The sequence below is a fragment of the Ailuropoda melanoleuca genome, chromosome 5, assembly GCF_002007445.2.
Source record: "Ailuropoda melanoleuca isolate Jingjing chromosome 5, ASM200744v2, whole genome shotgun sequence".
Lineage (NCBI taxonomy): Eukaryota > Metazoa > Chordata > Mammalia > Carnivora > Ursidae > Ailuropoda > Ailuropoda melanoleuca.
The window spans coordinates 70677482-70699274 of NC_048222.1; the positions used below are offsets into that span (position 1 = coordinate 70677482).

The 21793-nt window shown below is 40.8% G+C and overlaps 1 protein-coding gene and 1 pseudogene across 1 annotated transcript in view; one reads left to right on the forward strand and one right to left on the reverse strand.

Annotated features, from left to right (window-relative positions):
• AVEN (apoptosis and caspase activation inhibitor) overlaps positions 1 to 21471 on the reverse strand; it is a gene marked incomplete at its 5' end in the record, with an annotated part of 127191 nt that extends 105720 nt beyond the window's left edge. The window contains one exon of the mRNA XM_034661718.1: positions 21288 to 21471. Coding sequence (XP_034517609.1) covers positions 21288 to 21471 — 184 coding nt within the window. The remainder of the gene's footprint in view (positions 1 to 21287) is intronic.
• Positions 13427 to 14512, forward strand: LOC109490556 (annotated as a pseudogene).
• Positions 21472 to 21793: the final 322 nt, after the last annotated feature.

Here is a 21793-nt window from a genome sequence, read left to right on the forward strand (position 1 = left end):
AAGGCTTGAGGTTACACTGGTGTCTTTAGAATACATACGCCCTCCTATTTACTGCTTATCACTATATTCATGTTGCATTGAATCATGTGTTCTTTGAGTAGCAAAAGTCGGTTTCCAGTTTAATTATCCCAATAAAAATGTTCAGCTGTTTATAGAATTTTCTTGGTGCAGTAGCCTAAATATGCTGGTTGGTGTATAATCTAAATCTATCAGGCGTTGTGCATGACGTGGTTCTAATCTAATCCTTCATCACCTGCATGTCTCCCTTCCTATGTGTTGCAGGGACACAGTCCTCTGCATGCAGTAATTGTGGGTAATCTGTGGTGATACCTACAGAAAAGTTGTCTAGGAACTTTTACAGCACTTCTGATAACACTTTTTTTTTTTCCCCAAGAGAGGGAGGCGGGGAGGGGCAGAGGAAGAGGGAGAATCTTAAGCAAGCTCCACCCCCAGCACAGAGCCAACCTCATGACCCTGAGATCATGACCTAAGCCGAAATCGTCAGACACTTAACCGACTGAGCCACCCAGGTGCCCCTGATAATACCTCTTTTTATAACACCTCGTTCAATTGTATTGAAAATCCATTTATATACTTATCTCACCTACTAAAGTCTACATCCTTGTGGGTAAGGTCCTCAAGATTGAGGACCACATCTCATTCATTATTTCCAAGCACAGAACTAGTTAATCAATAGCTGTGTTAAAATGAATGTGAAAATGTATTTTAAGACATTCTCAAGTACAAGCTCATCAAAAAGGTGGAACAATGAGGATTCTAAAATATACCCCAGGTTCACTAGTAATGAGAAAATAGGACAAATCCAGGAAAGTCTCAATGAGGGAACTTTTTGGAGGAGTAATACTGAACTAATAGCTATAAACAAATCAGATCTGTTAAGTATACTAAATGATATCATGAGGTTACAAATACAGGATAGGAAATTAATCCCCTTATACTTTTGCTGTATTTGATATATGGCAATCACATTTTGCCATACCATATTGTGATCAGAATTTCATCAATTGTTCAAGAGGATCTAAATAGGTCTTGCTGTTAAAAAGTGATTACAGAAGAATTTGGATGAGCATTTTGCAAGAGAAATTGAAGAGATACTAACTACAGTCAGCTTTCTGATTCATCCAAAGATAAGAGTGGGGGAAGTAACATACTTAAATATTTTATATTTATTCTGTGTTCTCTCTGTGTGAAGAATACATCTATGCAAGTATCTAAGTCAAATTTCCTTTGAGTTTGAAAGCCACGGTACCAGATTTAACAGATAAATCTGTATCAACAATGGTGATCTCTTTCAAAGCAAATAGAGGCTAGAGCCTATGCTGCACATTATCTTTTATGATAGAATCCAAAGTGAGAAGGTATTCAAGTAGGCCAGCATTGCTCTAGAATCCATCAACATGCGGATTGGGGTGGAGTCAGCTACAGTCTCCAGAAATGCTCAGGGCATGTGGACAAATGCATTTTTTGAGACTGGTTTGATGTACACAGCTCACGATTTTTTTGAGCTTCCACATCCTATCTTTTTTTTTTTTTTTAGCAGTGTTACATTGTTTCAAACAAGAGCTTAGATAAAACATCAAGACATAACATACATAAAAGCAAGACATAGAGCACATAAAACCTGGTTGGGTCCGGACAGAAAGCATAGAGCCCTACTAGCTAGAACAGCCCTTGTCGTGCCATCTCTCCTACCCTCTCCCCTCTCTTCACTTCTTGGAACAGCTCCTAAAGTGTATTTGTTGTAATTGCTCTGCCATCTAGAGGATCTATAAAGGTATTCTTCTCTATTTTAACACATGTATTTGATTCCATACAGACATTGCCACATAGTCTAAAACTCCTGGTTGGAGTTACATCAAGCAATAGCTTTTTCTAGCCCAAGTGGGCACAGGCTGCCAAACACGGCTGCTCAGACATGCAGAATGCTCCTCCATTACTCTGTTGTCTCAACAATGACCAAGCAACCAAGACCTAGGATTCAGATAAATTACAACCAGATAAACAAGGATTAAACATCTATAATTTGGGGCGCCTGGCTGGCTCAGTCAGTGGAGTATGTGGCTCTTGAACTTGGGGTGGTGAGTTTGAACCCCCGACTGGGCGTAGTGTTTACTTTAAAAAAATAAGTAAAATGAATAAAATAAATTCATTCTCCTACTCCTTAAAAAAAAAGAAAAAATAAACATCTATAATTTGGGTTAGAATATCCCAGAAACAAGCAAAATTAACAGCATCTCAGAAAATTATATCATATGCAATCAAGAAGTAAGGCATGAAAATGAAACAAGAACTTGTGATAATAGGACACCCAATTCAGTGTGAGAAATCAACAGAATTTCATTGTTGGAAATACCAAGAAGCCTCCCTTCATAATTTTCTTCCGCCTATAACATTGTGCCAAACATTTTAGCTGCCTTTAGTTGATTCCAGATTTGTGGGCTCTTGTAATTTACTTGACTTTGAGAGAGAGACAGGGCTCAAGTATTAGGAATCATACATCACTAAATGTTATATCTAACAGGATAAAGCAACCTTTTTCTTTTTTAAGAGGAAATATTTTCTATCCCCCCAACACATGCAATTATGAGGACCCACTAGTTATGTAACTGGTTTCTATTCATTGAGCATCTCCAGCACTATTCCTTGTTTACTAAGGAATTCTCTTAACTATTATTCCAAAATCTCAAAGGATTCTTATTTTGAAGCCAATCTCCCAAGTGAGCAATGTCTTTTTTCTCCCTAAAATGCTTTAAAATATTTTGAAATGTATTCTTGAGATTTATTTTAAAGTATTTTATTAGGAATTAGTTCAAACAGATGACCAACACCCACGTACTTACCGCCTAACAAATACCAACTTTTGCCATTTTCTCATCCGATTTTTTTTTTTTTTTTTACTGAACCTCCATAAATAGGTCTTGGAAGAAAAACAACTCTGCAACTTTATTCCCTGAGATAACTATGTCAGGAGCCAGCTATAATTTATACATCTTTTTTAAGATTTTTAAGTCAGGAGAGAGAACTTCTGTAGCCATAATTATACAGCTATCTTCATTACAAATACTTTATGTTAGCGTAAATACCAAGACCAAGACATTTTTAAAAAATATGTACCCTTCCTATCTCAGACACCCAACCCAACTTTTGAAACAAATGTCCTAGACCATAGAACCATAGGCTTTCTTTTCCCACATCCTCCCTACCCCCCTCTGTGCCAGCCTCCTGTGGCGAAGTGACATCCTGAATGGAAGTAATCAATATTACAAGGTCCCTTGAGAAGAAAACCAATTCTTACCAGTAATTTCTTATGTAGTAAAGACACACCTATACTCATGGTTACAAAGGCACAAACTAGTTGTAGCAAGGTTTACATCTTGTAAAATAAGTAAATAAAAGTGTGTTTGGGGCTCAAGTTGGTACCAAAGAGCTAGAGAAGTTGAAAATGTACATTACCTCACTGTAAGGGCAGCCAGAAAAACCCAGCCACTCCCCTTTTTAGAAACAAAATCTATAAAAATCATAATAACCACATATGAAGGGAACCCAGAGGCTGGACTCCTTACAGTGAGAGAGAAGCATGCCTCAGGATAACAATGAGAACGAGCTCCAATATGCTCACCTTAAAAGACAGGCTTTCTCCTATACTGCTACCTCAGAGAGGTCGTCTGAGCGACAGCCCAGCAAATGCTGAAGAGGAGAGATTCCAACAAACCCTCCCCTCACCTTCACTCATAAGCACATAAGCCACTGCGGGTCGCAGTACATTCCCATGGTACACATTCACCTGCTCCCAGCAGGAGGCTGGGACCGCATACTGAGAGTCAGGCTGTTGTTGTGCAGCCCCGGGGCCTCACGGAGCACAATTCCTACGTTCGCTCTCCCTCAAGGACGCTTCGAAAGAGAGAAGGAAACTGTTCTGTACGCAGAGACCCAGCGCAGACTGGCCGTTCCAAACAAAGCGGCACCTGCGGGTTGGCAGTAATTTCCTGAGCACCCCTGAACGTGCTGTGGTGCTAGACTGTCTAAAAATTGGAAACAAATACCGAAATAAAAAATTATACAGACTGGTCCCTAAAGAGTCTGAGAAAAACAGAAATCAGCCTGTCTTTTCCTTTCCCCTGGTTCCTACACCCAAGAAACATTAGAAGGCCAGAACTCACAAACAGGAAAACCGGTGGAGTAATACTTTTGCCCGGAAGCCCCCATTCTCACAAGAGCAAATATGAAAAAAAGACAGAAGGAGATCAATGTCCACATGGGGCCAGAGTAGGAAGTAGAAGTAGCAGAAGAAGACGGACCAAAGAGCCAATGATGGGTGGGCCTTCTGGCTTATACAACCCTCCAGGTTGCTTTTCCATCCTACACAAGCCTGTTTAGGAAGGCTTACCTACTTGAGAACATCCACGAGTTTTAACTGTGAAAAAGTCATCTCTACGTCCTCTCTGCACACCAAGTTGACTATAGTTTACGCCAAAGGACACAACTCTAAGGGAATCAACACTCAAATTCCTCTCCAAAATAAAAATTGAATTCATCGGGGGCGTCTACTGCTATGACTCAGACACTGCACTATGAACATACAGAAAAGAGATGATCTGAGCAATTCACCTCCAAGTATCTACAGCTTTAGGTTAAAACCCAACCTCAGCGTCCCCATCTGAAAAGCGAAAGATTTGAACCAAACGCCATCTAAGATTGTTTTCAGAGTGTGCATTCTATGCTGCCTTTTGAAGACTGAGGGAAAAAAAGACACTGAAGATTCAGAACACACCAACTTCACTCAACTAACAGCAGTTCCTCTGGCACTCTAGGGAATCTTAAAGGGCGTGCGCAGAGAGGCAATAGGGACCTTAAGTGATCAAGAAAAAAGCAACGTACATGCGGCTGTATATTTTCCTTATGAAAACTGGTCAGTAGAATAGCAGGAGCAATTCAAGAGATTTTAAACTGGAATCAGAAGAAACCATTCAGATGAACACTAACTTGTTCTAGCTATGAATTCATTATGCAACGATAGTTTATTCTCTGGGTTTCAAAACAACAAACAACTCGCTTTCTCGCTATGATTTTGGGTATTGAAAAAAAAAAAGCTTAAAGATAACAGGGAAGAAAATTTAAGATATTCTAGCTGAATTAGTGCTTTTTTTAAATGACACCATAGTAAACTAGAATGGCTCATAGCAACCAGGCACAGTGGGGAGGAGACATCAGGTTATCAAACAGGTAGAGCTGAAGATACATGATTTTAAAGTTACATCAGGAGTGGCAAATTCTTATTTAGAAATTATACTGTACAGCTGACAGACACGCACACTCCTACACAGAGTGGATTTAATAATATCTTTTTGTTAGCAGCGTACCCTTCAAGCACCAGCGCACCGGGAATGTTGTAAGTTGACATGACCTTACCAAGCAGCCTGTTCTAAGATGATGTCACTTTACCTGTTGCTTTACTTACATAAAGGTGCCCTGGTACATAGTCCCACACATGAACAGCCCAATGGACTGCCTCCCAAACAATATTCCCTCCCACATCTCCAGCTGTGGCCTCACGGCCGCATACAACTTGAACACGAGGTACAAACGTTAACTGTACACGTATGGGTTTCCTGGGAGCAGTACCGGGAGAACAGGCAAAGCACAAATGAGAACATAAAGACGTTGGGCATGACGATAGTTAGTCAAGTACCTAAATGGGAAAGAAAAGAGGAAAAAAGAGGCAGACATCTAAAGATAAAACTTGCCCCACAATCTGGCCCATTTCTCATTATGTCTGTACACAGAGAGAACCCCAAACTACTTCCTGGTCTAAGTCAAGGTACGGGCAACTTCCATAGCTAGTTCCCGAATCCCATTTACACCATATGCCAATTAAATCTTCAAGGATAGTATTACTAACTTCCAATACCATTGACATTTATATTATATTATATTATATTATATTATATTATGTTATATTATATTATATACATCTAGATATAGATCTATCTCATATAGTTAAACCTAGCCAACCGTAAAAATTTTATCACTAGAACCTCCAATCAAAACACAAAAAAGACTAGCCTGGGATTCAGAAACACTTTGGGTAGTAAGGAGGGCACGTATTGCATGGTGCACTGGGTGTTAGACGCAACTAATGAATCATGGAACTTTACATCGGAATCCGGGGATGTACTGTACGGTGACTAACATAATAAAAAAAACATTAAAAAAAAAAGAAACACTTTGCAAATAAGTACTCTCTACATTAAAATCAGAATGATCAAATTGCAAAAATGCTCAATGGGCTACTGAGGTTCGAATGGGTTTATGTATGTCTACACATCACAACTTCTAAGGCTCCTCCAAGCCCTGGCAGCAATCCCTCTCGGTTTTTTCTCAGAATTATGGGGAGAAGATATCTAAATAAGAAATCCAATAGGTACTGTGAAAAATATTAACACTAGTGATGCCTTGTCACATTTCTGAATATAAAGCAGATGAAGCTCATTTACACATACACAGCATATACAGCTTAACACAAAGCATCTTTTTTGCTTGAGCTAATAATTTACCAGCAGTCAAAGAAAACTCATTTCCATATTAGAGCTCCTGAGTACCTCTGTCATAATACTAGTCAGAGAGATGAAATGAATCCATATTTTGCTTTCCAGATTTTTCAGTTTAAATGACACACATAGCTAGTAATAAGAGCAATGTTTCCACTGTCATGACCAGACCAAGAGGTGCCAAACTATCCAACAATTTATTTTTAAAGTAGCTAAAAGGGGTATGTGTGTGTGTGTGTGTGTGCGTGTGTGTGAGTGTGTGTGTGTGTGTGTGTGTGTTGTGCGCACGTTGTACGCATTTTGTTGTTTTACTACAAAGTGGGGGCACGGGGAAATAACTCTTCCCAAGCTGTGAAACATCTCATTTTCTACAGAACCTACCAGGAGAGCCTACCGCTGCACAGCCGACTGTGTGCAGAAAGCAAGAGTGTGGTGTAAAGAATAATAATGGGTTTTGGAATCAGACTGATAGAAATTCATACTGCAGTTCCATCATATACTCATTATGTGACATTAGGCAAGATATCTAACTTCCTTGAGTTTAATTTACTTCCTCTGTAAAACCGTCTAATACTGACCTTGCAAGGTTACTCTGAAATTAAAATGTTATTCGTAAGTACCAAACACCCAGCCAGGGCCTCTATAAATAAGAACACTAACACATTTGTTTATGCCTACACCTCATCTACCCCTACCCCCCAAATTAAGATAGTTACTGTTATTCAACCTAATCCAAAAGTTGGCCCTGATAACATTTCCCAACAATGTTGCCTTCTCCATTGCAAACTACTGCAAGATCACTCCCTCTCCATTCAGGCCCCACCCAACTCCCACTACTCTGATGACCCCAAGAATTAGAAATGCTGTGCTCTGGGGGGAAAAAAGGAGGAAATAAATGAAAATATTTCTGAGAATAGCTCACTACTAAAATCTGTTCTGGAGCAATACAATAACATATAGTTAAAAAGCCAAATCTCCCAAAGATGAAATGCAATTTGACAGCTAAACCACTGCCATAGAAGTCACTTGGAATGTAATCATTCACACGCATACGCACACGCACACATACACACGTACATACACACGCACACACACATGCGCGCGCACATACACACGTACTCACACACACACATACACACATGCACACATACGTATACACACGCACATACACACATGCGCGCACACACATACACATGTACTCACTCTCACACACGCATGCACACACGCACACACGTGTGNTGCACACACGCACACACATGTGTGCGCGCACACGTACACACATGCGCGCGCACATACACACGTACTCACGCACGCATGCACACACGCACGCACACACATGTGCGCACGCACATACACACACATGCGCGCGCACACATACACACGTACACACTCACACACACACACACACCTTCTTACTCAGTAGCCAACAAATGCTAGGAGANGTGTGCGCGCACACGTACACACATGCGCGCACACATACACACGTACTCACACACGCATGCACACACGCACGCACACACATGTGCGCACGCACATACACACACATGCGCGCACACACATACACACGTACACACTCACACACACACACACACCTTCTTACTCAGTAGCCAACAAATGCTAGGAGATAAAATAAGCATTTTTTAACTGATTAATGAGGAAGATATTAAAGTCAATTACTGATGTTTTACTTTGTTTCACAAATGTACCTTCATTAACCCTATTTGTTTAATATAAGTGCATCTACTCTTCAATGAAATGGACAGAAGGGTCAGTGACACAAATATCATTTATAATTTACATTTATATATACATTTATAGCTCTATAAGAAACCATAAATGAAAAAGCTGAAGTAAATGGTCATTATAGCTTGACCTCTTGTCTCAGGCAATTCTTAGCCTCATTCTTAGAGAGCTGGTTCCCCCAAATCTTTAAGGAGAAACAAGATTTGCATAGACTCAAAATATTTCCCCCAAGATATTATTTACTGTCATTGCTTTAATTTATGCCAAAATGCCTTGACACTCGTCCCTCTAGTAGGTGAAGCTCAATCCCCAGCCCGAGTATGAGTGGGATCAAGTCACTCGCTTCTACTGAAGAGAATGGCAAGTAAGTTTACACTGGAGAAACTTGGCAGATATCATCTTAATCCAGTGATCAAAATTAATATTGTTAGTAAGAAGTCCTATTGATATCCCGTGCCCACTAATATGACCCAACAAGAATGCCACATCACCATCTCCCAAAATCTACTACCAAACCACAAGAAAACATCAGAAGAACCCAAATTGAGGGACATTCTACAACATACCTAACCACTATTCCTCAAAGTGTCAAGTCCAGAAAAGACTGAGAAACTTACAAATTAGTGGAAACTAAGTAGTTAAATAAATACAGTGTGGTATCCAAAGTTGGAACAGAAAAAGAACATCATTGGGGAAAAAAATGGGGAAAGTCAAAGTCCATAATATAACAATGTTAATTTCTTATTTGTGATAGAATCTTATGTAACCATAGCGCATCTAACATTGAGAAGCTAGATGAAGGGTGTATGTGAACTCTCTGCACTGTCTTTGCAACTCTTCTAAAAAATCTACGAAGTACGAGAAAATAAAAAGTTCAAAAAATAAATAATTGGTCCTTAATGTCACTAAGTAGTAAATGAATCCACATACAAGATATTCTGCAACTCAACCACCTTCCTCACTTGCTGAAATAGACTCCTGTCAGCCTACAAAATGAGTGCTTTTCACTGAGGAATACGTCCTCAGGACTTCAGGTCTTAAAAAGGACACAACTCTGATAGCAGACACAGGGCTTTCTGACGCACTACGCCACACCCAATAACACACACAACAGCTTACTCATCCATTCTGCAAGCTTCATAGCTGCAAACCGTGTGCTGTGTACTGTGTCATATGCTAAAGAAAAAAGACCAGCCCTCAACAGACATACAATCTGGTATGATCGGCTTAAGAGCAATGCACTCAGAAAGCCTCCCTGACCTCTGCAAGCTGAACTGGGTGCTGTCCCTTGATTGTCGCACTGCACTCTGGGCCTCTCAAATTGAGTTGAACTGTAATTGTCAACTTCCTCATCTCTGTCACCTCACAAGTGGTATATGCCAAGAACTATGCAGGGGCTGAGATATTATCCTGTCTGAAAGATAAGAAGCTAGCCCATTACTGTTTCATGGATGTTGGCAGAAGACCTGAGACTCCTGGATCACAGACCAAGGCCTGGATCCTTCTTGGCAAAAGTAGTAGCCGCGGCTCCGTGTTCATTCCCGCTGGTTCCCCTTGCCTGCTCCATCTCAGGGGGGATTTCAGAGCACACATTGTGGAAGCATGTAACACATGCCATGGACTACATTCCAGGAGAGGAACACTAAGCTTAGTGGATTCACTGCTCTCGCAATAATTGGAAGCAAGCCTGATCTTTGTCTGGGGGAGACATTACCCCCACTCGCATGGCTGCTTGCTGCCCCAGGTAGAGAGCAGTCAGGGTCCCGCCTTCTTGACGCGTCCATCAAGCACATGCAGGAATGCTCAGGGCCTGCGGTACATTGCCTCTCCCAACAACATTCTGTACGGCAGGGAGTAGGTTTTAGGCACTTCCGTACTCTCAGCACCCGGCACAATGTATGACCCACTGGAGGATGTGCTAATTGAGGGATTAGAAGCCGAATTTGAAGCCAAAGACAACTGCTCCATACCGTGACCATATACACAGTCACTTAATCTTCTAGTTTCATTCTGCTCGTTTCTAAGAAGTGTTCAATAAGAGAAGCTCAAGAAATGTTCAGTGAAAGAATTATCACCAAGGATGATTCTAGCTCTAAAACTGAAAGTTTCTACTATTCTCTAAACAGCAGAACACCAGAAAGCCCAAGTGCCTGATTGTCTGACAGATGTGACTCACGTAGTACTCCCACCGCGGAGGCAGAAAGTCATGATAACAAACTTAGCTTTCTATTAATTTTGGTTATTCACAGTTATTCATGATAACCTCAAATTGCACTATAAGTTTTTATAAAGATTAAACTCTATAAATAGAAGGCAATGGGGCACCTGGTGACTCAGTCGGTTAAGTGTCTGACTTCGGCTCAGGTCATGATCTCAGGGTTCTAGGATTGAGACCCATGTTGGGCTCCCCACTTGGCAGGGCATCTGCTTGCCCCTCTGTCCCTCCTCCCCCACTGAAGGTGTAATAAATTTTTAAAAAATAAAAATAAACAGAAGGCAGAAAACTCTCTATAACCACAGAATTCAGACGGTAAATACTAAAACTACATAAATTATCTATGTAGCTAACAAGTAGTGGATGAAGAGATGAAGAGAACAGTTAAACTTTCTAAAACTTCATGATTTAAAAGACCAGCAGTATTAGTATTAAAAATGGAATGTTTCTGTCCACAATAGCCAAATCATGGAAGGAGCCGAGATGCCCTTCAACAGATGACTGGATTAAGAAGCTGTGGTCCATATATACAATGGAATATTACTCAGCTATCAGAAAGAACGAATTCTCAACATTTGCTGCAACATGGACGGCACTGGAGGAGATAATGCTAAGTGAAATAAGTCAAGCAGAGAAAGACAATTATCATATGATTTCTCTCATCTATGGAACATAAGAACTAGGATGATCGGTAGGGGAAGAAAGGGATAAAGAAAAGGGGGGTAATCAGAAGGGGGAATGAAACATGAGAGACTATGGACTATGAGAAACAAACTGAAGACTTCAGAGGGGAGGGGGTGGGGGAATGGGATAGACTGGTGATGGGTAGTAAGGAGGGCACGTATTGCATGGTGCACTGGGTGTTATACGCAACTAATGAAGCATCAATTTACATCGGAATCTGGGGATGTACTGTATGGTGATTAACATAATATAATAAAATAAAATAAAATAAAATAAATAAATTCCAGTATAGACAACAAAAAAAAAATAAAAAAAAAAATAAAAATGGAATGTTTCCCTTCGTGTACAATACATAGGAGGCAACATTCAAGGGCTAGTGATGACCGAGAGGTTCTCTACGAAGTTCCTTTTGCAAGTGCCAAGTAAACATCTAAGAGGCAGATTTAATTTCCAGGAAGAATGCTCACCACAAATTATGGACAGTAGTATGTTGACATCCTCACTACTCTTTCAGAAACATACAGCACACTCGTCACTAAGTTAGCAGTATGTATTGATATTTCATTTACATCAACCTCATTCTTAGCTGAAAATTCTGAGACCGATATAACATCCTCATAACAAGTCCTGTGAAGGCATTCTTTCCATTCCATTTTGGGTATGACGACACACTAGGAATACACGATGGAGTTTCCTACAGGTATTCTAATCTTTTGAGGATATTACCTTTTGAGCAGAAAAGGTACATTTAAAGGGTTTTTTTTTCCTATCTAAAATATCCAATTAGTTTCTTTTCTCTTGCTTCAACAATGTTGGATGGCACAGACCCGAGGACAATGAGCTTTCCTCCCCCACACACTGACATAGCATATTCTATGCCAACAGTTCGCTTTTCTTCGCCTATGAAATCATTACTGACTTTTGTATAGCACTTTATAATTTTTCAAAGAATTCCCCATGACCCTCACAACCACCCTGTACTAAAGCAAGGCAGGTATTATTTCTAATTCAGAGCTTTAAAAAAAAAAAAGTTTCAAGAGTTTCACTCCTTCAAGATCATGTACCTAGTAAGTGACAACCAGAACCATGACCCAGAGGAGCTGACATCCATCAGTCAAGTGCTCCTTCCAATCCACCACCAGAATACATTTACGACACTTCAGTTACACTTACTGCAACAGAGGACTTTGCTTTCACAATCTTAAGGATTATTAACCTTAATCCCAATTCAGAGCCTCTGAATTCATGTGTTTCATGCTTTTTATGGGACAAGAGTAGACACTGACCTTCATTAGGCTTTACCAAAATAACTTATTCTATCATTGTTATTATTAAAGATTTGTTTATTTTAGACAGTTAAAGAGAGAACAAGTGGGGGGGGTGGAGGGAGGGGCAGAGGGACAGAATCTCAAGCCGACTCCCCACTGTGCGCAGAGCCTGATGTGGGACTCAATCCCAGGACCCATAAGCTCACTACCTGAGTTGAAACCAAGAGTCAGACACTCAATGGACTGAGCCACCCAGGTGCCCCTCCTTTTGTAATTCTTATTGCAGTAGCCTTTATTATAAAACTTGGACTTTCCCCATTCTACTTTTGAGTACTTTACAGAAAGTATTCTATTAATAATCTGGCTTAATCTTCTTGACACGATGAAACCTTACTATCAGTTTTATATCAAATTTCACCATCAAGTAATCTGAATCTGTTATTACTATAGTATCAATTATAGTTAGGAGAATTAGGAGGGAATTCACTTTCTCTAGAGCAAGTAAAGAGAATCTTATCAACTTCCACTTAAATAGGACATTGATCATGAGCCTTAATTTGCTCTGCTTCCCCAAACTCCCCTTTAAATTATGGCACTTCTTTTTTTCAAGGACGTATGAGTCTATATGAATGAACAGACAGGAGACAGCAGCAGTTGAGAGGAATATGCTAGATGCTATTAGAACGTAGCATGTAGATTTGATATGCAGCTAGTTAGACACTTAGCAACCAGAACAGTATCAGGAATACAAGTCAAATTCAAAAAGATACACTCATATTCTCTAAGATATTTCTAGTAAGAATAATCTAAATTATCTAATAATCTAAACATTCAATTATTAAAAATGAGCTGGAGACCTGTAGTCACTGCCAGTGATCCAATGGCCCAGCTCGGCAGGATAAGGACCAGAAAGGCAGCCGCACAGCGGCAAATGCAGATTGTGACAAAATGGCTACTCCGGGACCAAAATCGGTCATCAAATCAAGAATTATCTTAGTGACTTTAATTTGCCATGAGACAAGTTTTTAAAGGGGACAGATCACACTGGATGAAAGGCAGGTTCCCCTGGAGATACTAAAATCCAACAGGGGAACTCCCTAATGACAGATTTTAATATAATGGAAGCACTGAGCAAATCAAAGACAAGACCTGCGGAAATAAAAATAAAGCTAACATCAGAAGCTCTCCACACAAACCTCTCTAATGAGTATAAAATGTCTCTCCAATGACTGATGAGTATTAAAAATGATGTAAAAACAGATCCATGTGCATGAAAGGCTTTCCAGCTGATGCAGTCCTTGATGACAGAAAGGATTAGAAGATAAAGGTCAAGCACGATATATTCAAATGAAAACAACGTTACACAAAGCAGAAGGGATCAATATTTGCAGGGTCTGATAGTATTGAATTTGCTAAAAAGTTTATAAAGACACAGGCCAAAAGCATAAAGACCTTCTAAGACTTTTCAAGGAGGATACATTGGGGAAAAAAAGAAGAAAGAAAAAAAGGTGTAAGCTAAATTAAGGAACTACACAAAAAGAAAAACAGAACTGCTATAGATGCTAAAATGAAATCTCTAGAAAACTGAATGCTGGAATTTTGGGATGACTTAGATGATCAGACCTGGTTGAAAAGATCCACACTTCCTTTTCTCAAATCATGGAGAAATAAAATGGACAGACTTTTACCAGAGGAGTTAAAAAAAAAAAAAAGGGGGGGGGAATAATTCTATTTAAAGAAAAAGCTAAGAAGCACTAGATAAAAGGCGAGGAAGACAAGAGTGGTAACTTACAATTAAGGAACAAAGAAGTGAGGAGGGAGGTACCAGGAGAGGTAGGGGAGAAAAAACAGCGCTGAAAGAAATCATGGAGGATCAACAAGAATCCCTAAACAAATGGAACTGAAAAGGTCACAGATTTGAAGGAAGAGGGAAAGGAATTAAAGCTGCCAGGGAAAGTACAGTTTCATGGCAAAAAAGTGAACATGGAAGGGGGACAAGGCACAGGAGGAAAAGGATGCAGCTGGACCAGTAAAAGCAGACAAAGGAAAACCTGTCTGGAAACAACCAAAAAGACCCAGTGGCGCAGAGGCCAGGAATCTGGCAAACCCATTTCTAGGTATTTTGTGGCTTTTATCTTTGAAGATTTGAAAAAAGAAAATCAAATTAAGCTCACTTCAATGTCCACCTATAAGAAAGGAAAGATTTTTTTTGTGGTTTTACCTCTTTTTGTTGTTGTTACCCAAAGGAAGATTTTTTTTTTTTTTAGTGCAAACATAGTTCTGTTTCTGTTATTTCAAATGATTCAAATACCACAGGGAAGGTGGTTCTTCTCAACCGTCTTTGTAATGAGAATATATCAGTAAAAACTGATAAAAGGCATACCAGAAAAAGAAAAAAAATAAACCGAACTGAGTCCATGGGGACAAATACAGCTGTCTTGCTGCTCCGTGGGCTGCTAGAGCAAGAAGCTTTCTTTTCCCTTTCAGTCTAATTGCTGGCAAAAGGATATGGGGGGATGGGGGGATCAAATATCATATTAAAGTCTACCCCCCAAAATTAACTTTTCATAAAATTACATTGTAGAAAATATATAATAACTTGAAATGAAAATATGCATGGGCAACGATGCTGACCAAATTGTACGCTAATCATTTCATTTGTATTTGTTCCACTGAAAATAAACAGAGCTTACAGACTTGCATATAAAAGATTTTTTTCCCCACATGTTTATCTTCAATATTGCTCCACTGCATTCTGCTTGCACTGTAAACATTTTTCTAACTCTGGTTATCTGTGACTTCTTGAAAGGAATAGATAGAGCATATGGCATGAATTCAATGACTCACCACTTGAAAAAAAAAAAAGGGGGGGGACTTACTTAAAGATCTAACATCTTATGTCTGAATATAAGTGAGAATACGGTACCATTTTCGAAGCTGGTGAGATGTAAGAACTGCAAGAACATTGTTCGAAAAGAAAAGCTGTGGGTGCAGCTCTGTTTCAGAGACTTATAGAAAGTCCTGAAAAGATGTCTGAGGACTCCCAATCCTACCAGCAAAAGTGGTACTTCAAACAAACTAGTCCCCTCTTCCTTTATCCTCCACTTGGAGGAATAAGACGGCAGTGCCCACGGCCAGAGACCGAAACCACGCAGGCGGTGCCTACATAACCAAGGCCTCGGGGTGCCGAGAAGGACTGCCTCTCCCACGATGCTCCCCATGGTCCGTGCAGGCAACTGAAATCCTATCATTAGAGATCCATTTTCAGACTTTCCTTGTATAGAGAGACACATAAAAGAATAGGTAAGATACAATTTAAAGAATAATTACTCAACAAATATAAGTAGACATCGTCCAGGTTAAGAAATAGAGGACTGTCAACATCACAGAAGTCCCCCCAACCCGACACCTGCTACATGCCCCTCCCCAATCATTACCCCTCACCTCTCGACTAGAGGGGACCACAATCCTGAGTTTTACCATAATCATTTCTTTGGTTTCCATTTTACCATCCAAATATGCCTCCCTAAATAACACTGCTTACTTTTTCTTGTGTGTGAACTTACGGAGAAACATACGGAGGTATTTTGTGGCTCTGTAGTGTTCCTTTTACTTTACAGTATGAGAGATTCTGCCACTCATTTATGTATTCATTCCACTATGAATGGACATCTGAGTTGCCTTCACCTGTGGCTCTTTTGATCAACATCGCTACGAACACTCACACGTCTCCTGGAGCAGGTGTGCTAGAGCTTTCTAGAGTGCCTTCCAAGGGTCCAAGTGCCGGACCTTTGACTACTGGAAAATGACATACTACCTTCCAAAGTGAATACATACATATACGTACATACACGCCGACATACATACACACCAACTGTGCAGTAGAAATTCACTCTTTGAATTAATTACTGGTCCTCAAAGATTCACTGTTACAATGTAAATCCTATTAGGAAAATAACACATTAAGCTAGATGTATTCTAAGCAAAAGATCCATCTTCAAAATGGCATTTGAGAATTGAACCAGAGGTATACACACCACACAGCTCATTCTACAATAAAAAATAATGCATGAAGTCCAATCACCCTCTGTCTTCTGTCTCCTTCCAGGGCATTTGCTTAGCTAAGCTATCACGATTAAATCCTACTCTCCACCCCCTTTACCTGCACACAAACAGCAGAGTGAATGGGGGAACAACCCTTCTTCTTACCTTACATTCATGAACACCAACTCCAGTGGGCCTCTAGTACCACCCAGCAACCAGACCACAGTTTCCTATTTCATTCATTCTCCCACCCTGTAGACAACCACTTCTTACCTTCTACTCTCTCACATTTCTAGTAACTCCTCCATGACCCTTACTCACAGCATTCTCATTTCACTAAGAAAACAGCAGCAGTTAGAAGGGAACTCCTCAAGTGCCTGTCGCATCAACCCACCTACCCATATCCCTGCCTCTATGTTCTGCCCTTTCCTCTGACCACAGTTCAACAACGCTCGGAGGCCCTAGCAATGGGCACTCCCACCACCTGCACAATACGGATTCCAACACCACATGTGAACCAAGGAACATGAATCCAGCAATTCTCACCTTTTCCCACATTATTTTTTGCCCTCTTTTCTGGATCGCTCTATCAACAAATAAACATGCAGTTACTTCTCTCATCTTTAAAAAAAACATGTCTTGACCCACTTCCCCCACCAGCCCATCACTCTCCTGATTATAACAAAACTCCTTAAAATGAAGAGGTGTTTATACTTGCTATCTCCAGTGTCTCTCCTCCCATATTCTTTTTAAATTCCCACCGCTCCAACAAAACTACTCTTGGCCAAGATCACTAGTAACCCCGCGTTGTTAAAGTCAAGTGTCAATTTTTGGATGTCATCAAGTGCATTTGACACAGATCCCTCCTTCCTGAGAACATCTGAAGATACCAGTTTCCTGGTTTTTCCTTCCACCACTCACACTCAGTCCTTTGCTGGTTCCTTCTCATCTCCCTAACCTCTAGACACTGAGCTGTCCAGTGCTCAGTACTTTTCTACTAATAACCCCCTTGGTCATCTCATGCAGCCTCATGACTTTAAATATCACCTACAGACTGTCATCCCCCAAATGTCTATCTCCAGGCCAGACCTGGTCCTGCACCCCGGGGGTCTACATCCAACAACCTACTGGGTATTTCCTATTGGATGCTGTGCTGGGGCTCTTCCATTTGCCACTCCAGATTCACCCTCCTCTTCTTCCTCCCTGTTCTGCTCTAGGAGGTTGATCTATATGGATGACAGCAACAGGCTTCCCTTGCCCTCTGGACGCTAATAGGTTAGGATTATGGGAAGCCCTGGCAGGAGAATAAAGAAGAAAAAAAGTGTAAGACCAGAGTATTTATTTCACCTGTCTCCCTCCCTGTGGAGTCACCCTCACCAGCTAGATCTCTGGAGCAAAGGTGATTCATCTTCTCAAGGTCAACTGCTCTATAAGAATCTCTCCCCCAGAGTCTCAGTAACTAGGGTTAGTAACTTCCTGCTGTTTCCTGCCCTCCCAATGCTCTACTATCTATGCACTCTCCCCACATCCCACCCATACTTGTGTATATGATGCCTTGGTTAAAACTTCCTTCTAATTATACTGAGCGGGCCATCCATGTCCTACAGGAACTCTGACTAACGCAGAGGTCAAACTGGCATCTCAACTTTGACACATGCAAACTGAGCACTGCCCACAGTTTGACCTATCTCAATCAATGGCAGCTCCCTTCTTGTGGTTGTCAGTCCAAGAACCTGGCATCGTCCTTATACATCTTTTTATCTCATACCCTGTATGAGCAAGTCCTGTATGCTCTTCCCTCAAAATAGATCCAGACGCCAGCCATGTTTCACCAGCTCCATGGCCACCACCCTGGCCATGGCCACCATCCCTGCTTGTTTAGATTGTTGCAATAGCCTCCAATTGGTCTACCAACACAGCAGACAGAGAGATCCCATTAAATGTAAGTTAGCTGTATCACGTCCCTCTTCAAAACCCTCTGGTGGCTTCTCACCTCACCCCGAGTGAAAGCCACCATCTTTACAATGGTCTACAAGCCTCCCCATGATCTGGCCACATATACCTCTCTGACCTCATCACCTACTTGCTCACCTTGCTCCAGCCATGCTGACCACCCTTGCTAGTCTCTCTACTCCCATCGCAAAGCCTTTGAACTTGTTATTCCCTCAGCCTGCAGCACTCCTCCCACAGACACCTTCAATGCTTACTCGCTCACCTTCCTCAGGCCTTTATTCAAATGTTGTCATCTCAGTAAGACCTTCTCCAGCCACTCTTTCTGAAATTGTAACAGCCTCTCCCCACTTTATTTCTATCCCAAGCAATCATCACTATTTAACATCTTTTCTTTAATGTGTCTCCACCCTGTAGAATGTTCACTCCAGGAAGAGGGGTTTTTGTCTGCTCTGTTCTTTGCCATATGCTTGGCCTCTAAAATAATACCTGGAAGTAGTGGATACTCAAATAATTGTTCAGAACTAGACACCATTCCGTCAACTGGTCACAGTTAAAAAGTCGAACAGTACTATGTGCCGGCAAAGACAGCAAACACTAGCAATCCTAGCCCATCTCCACTTTGGAAAGCAACTCGGCTATATCTAGAAAAGTTTATGAGGTGCACATCTAACAAACTAGCCATGTTTTTTCTGGGCTGTGTATTTATTTACCCAAATGAATATGGTATACTGCAAGTCTGTGACTCTAAGGAGTACAGTCAGCCTATCTGGAGAATATTAATATTTTATGATCACAGAAGGAGGTCCATCTCTCAAAAGCAAACTAATACAGTCCTACTCCTACAATGAAGAAAGAATGGCGAATCTTCTCAAGCATAGGACATGGTGAAAAGAAAATGATAAATCACCAGCAGAGAGGGGAAAAAAATAAAAGCACATATCAGAAGATGTGACAATTGTCATCGCCCAAGAAATCAATCACAGATAAACAAGGCACTTGGAAAGAAATCAGTAAGCAAAGACAGACCACAGGAAAAAGACACTGGAGACCCAAATCGGGTCAGGTTTTAAGTTATAAATAAAATGCTAACATAAATAACCAAAATCATAAGCCAACTGGGCATAACCGCTAGGTCAGACTCGAATTCTGAATTGCCTTCAAACATTCACGCGGGATCTTTCACGTGCCAGACACTGCCCCGGTAATGAACTACACATCTGGTTCAACAAAAACCACAAGGTTTGCATGTTAATCTTACTGCACTACTTCAAGTTTCCCCTACGTCCTCTAGCAGAACAGCTAACAGAAAGTGAAACTAAGCAGCCCACCTTTTACCTTTCTCCCACCTTGAAGAAAAAGTGCTTATAAGCCTGTAATTGGCCAAAGTTCAGGCCACCAGAGGGAAGTACTCATCTGACCGGCAAGAAGATGAGTCAACGGTCTCAAACAGTCAGTGAGTTGGATGCCAACAGCAAACCTCGACTAACAGGATTACGGTGTGTGTGGCACAGAACAAAATGACACCAGGCTGAACCTTGCTCTTCTCACGCTCACATACTCTCTCCACTTACAGTTCTCTTTCTACTCAAAGGGTTTAATTAAGTCGGAAGAGAATTCATCACTTTAGGATTCTTAGTCTGGTATAGGCACTCAAAAATATAGGCAGATGAGAAAAAAGAAAGGGTGAACTCAACAGCAACATAAAAGTTGGGAGGAAGAGGGAATTCAAAGCAAACTGTCTGAAAATCTTTTTATTTTACTTCTCTGCTTCTCACTTCCTCATCCTTTAAAATTTTTTTGACCTGGTGATATTTTGTTGTTGAGGTCATTGTAGACTCACATAAGACTTTAAAGAAACAATACAGAGATCTCCCGTCCACTTGACCCAGTTTCCCCCAATGATAACATTGTGCAAAATGATAGTATAATATCACAACCAGAATACTGACATACTGACATTGATATTACCCACCAATGTTGTTCAGATTTCCCAGTTTTATCCGCACTCACTTGTATGGATGTGTCTTTAGCTCCAGACAATTTTATCACTTGAGTAGGTTGTGTATCTACCACCACAATCAAGATAACGGTCAGTAGCAGCACTACGGGGATCCTTTACGTTACCTTTTTATAACCACATCTACCTCCCCAATCCCTATCCCCTGAGAACCACTCACCCACCCACCATTCACCCTTTCAACCCTCATGCCACACCCTAGCAGAAAGCAGCCCTGCTGCATTCCTTCCTGTCACTACTCTCCTACTCCCAGCCTCACACAGCTGCACAGCAGTCAGAGTGGAGTCTAATTTCAAACACAGCTGGCCAGAGAAGGAAAGTATTGCATCTTATTAGAGAAGACTGTCCAAAAGCAAAACAGGAAAGTTTCCACGTTCAGGTACACAGGTCTCTGCGATGTGCGTATCCACTAATATGCATATTTCTGGCTATAAAAGGGGAAAGAACACATATTCTAGAAGCTTGGTAAATCTTTGTATAAACATAAGTACTGATTCCTCTGAAATCAAAGAAATTTAGAGGGGCGTAGTTCCGCATTTTTCATTTCCGTAAAGCCTTTTATCCATTTCAACCAGGACTTAAGTCCCTCTACATCGGTACATGGAATCCCTAGCTTCCACTTAAAAAAACATCTTTCTTCCTTGCAAGACATTAGATATACTGTCCTTTCCTTGAATTTAAAATCCAAAGGACAAAATGAACTGCTAGTTATTACAACGCAGTTTTAAAAGGAACATAAATAAAGGTCTATGCGACTTTCAGAGCACTAACCCATATGCAACGGGAATTCATACCTGCTGAGCTGAGGAGAACACTGAAGTCCGTCCCCCTCTGTGATTCTCCACTTTCATTATTGACTTCTTTTTCAATATCTTGATATCGATCCCAGTTAGAGACTATCTTTCTTTTAGAATAATGTCCCTGTTCCTCATTCTCTTCTCCATAGGTCTCTGCATCACTGTCATCTTCCACCTGCAATCATTAGAGACAAATCAATACGCAAGCAGTGGGAATTTCGACCTTAGCAGTAAAGTAAAGCCAAACAAAGAAATAGTACACCGGTATCACGATAAAGAGCACATTTATAGACTGAGCTCTCGGAGGATGCTAAACTATTTCAAAAGGACCCCATTACACCTGAATGTACTCTCAGGGTAAGCTTTTCTTTCAGCTTTGCAAAGGAAGTCTGGCAAGTTCCTGACTAAAAAATTGTGTAACTGATAGGGCTAACATCTACCCCAGTGTATCCTTTTTCAAAAGCTGTTTCGTCTTATTCAAACAAGGCTATACGAGTCTTAAA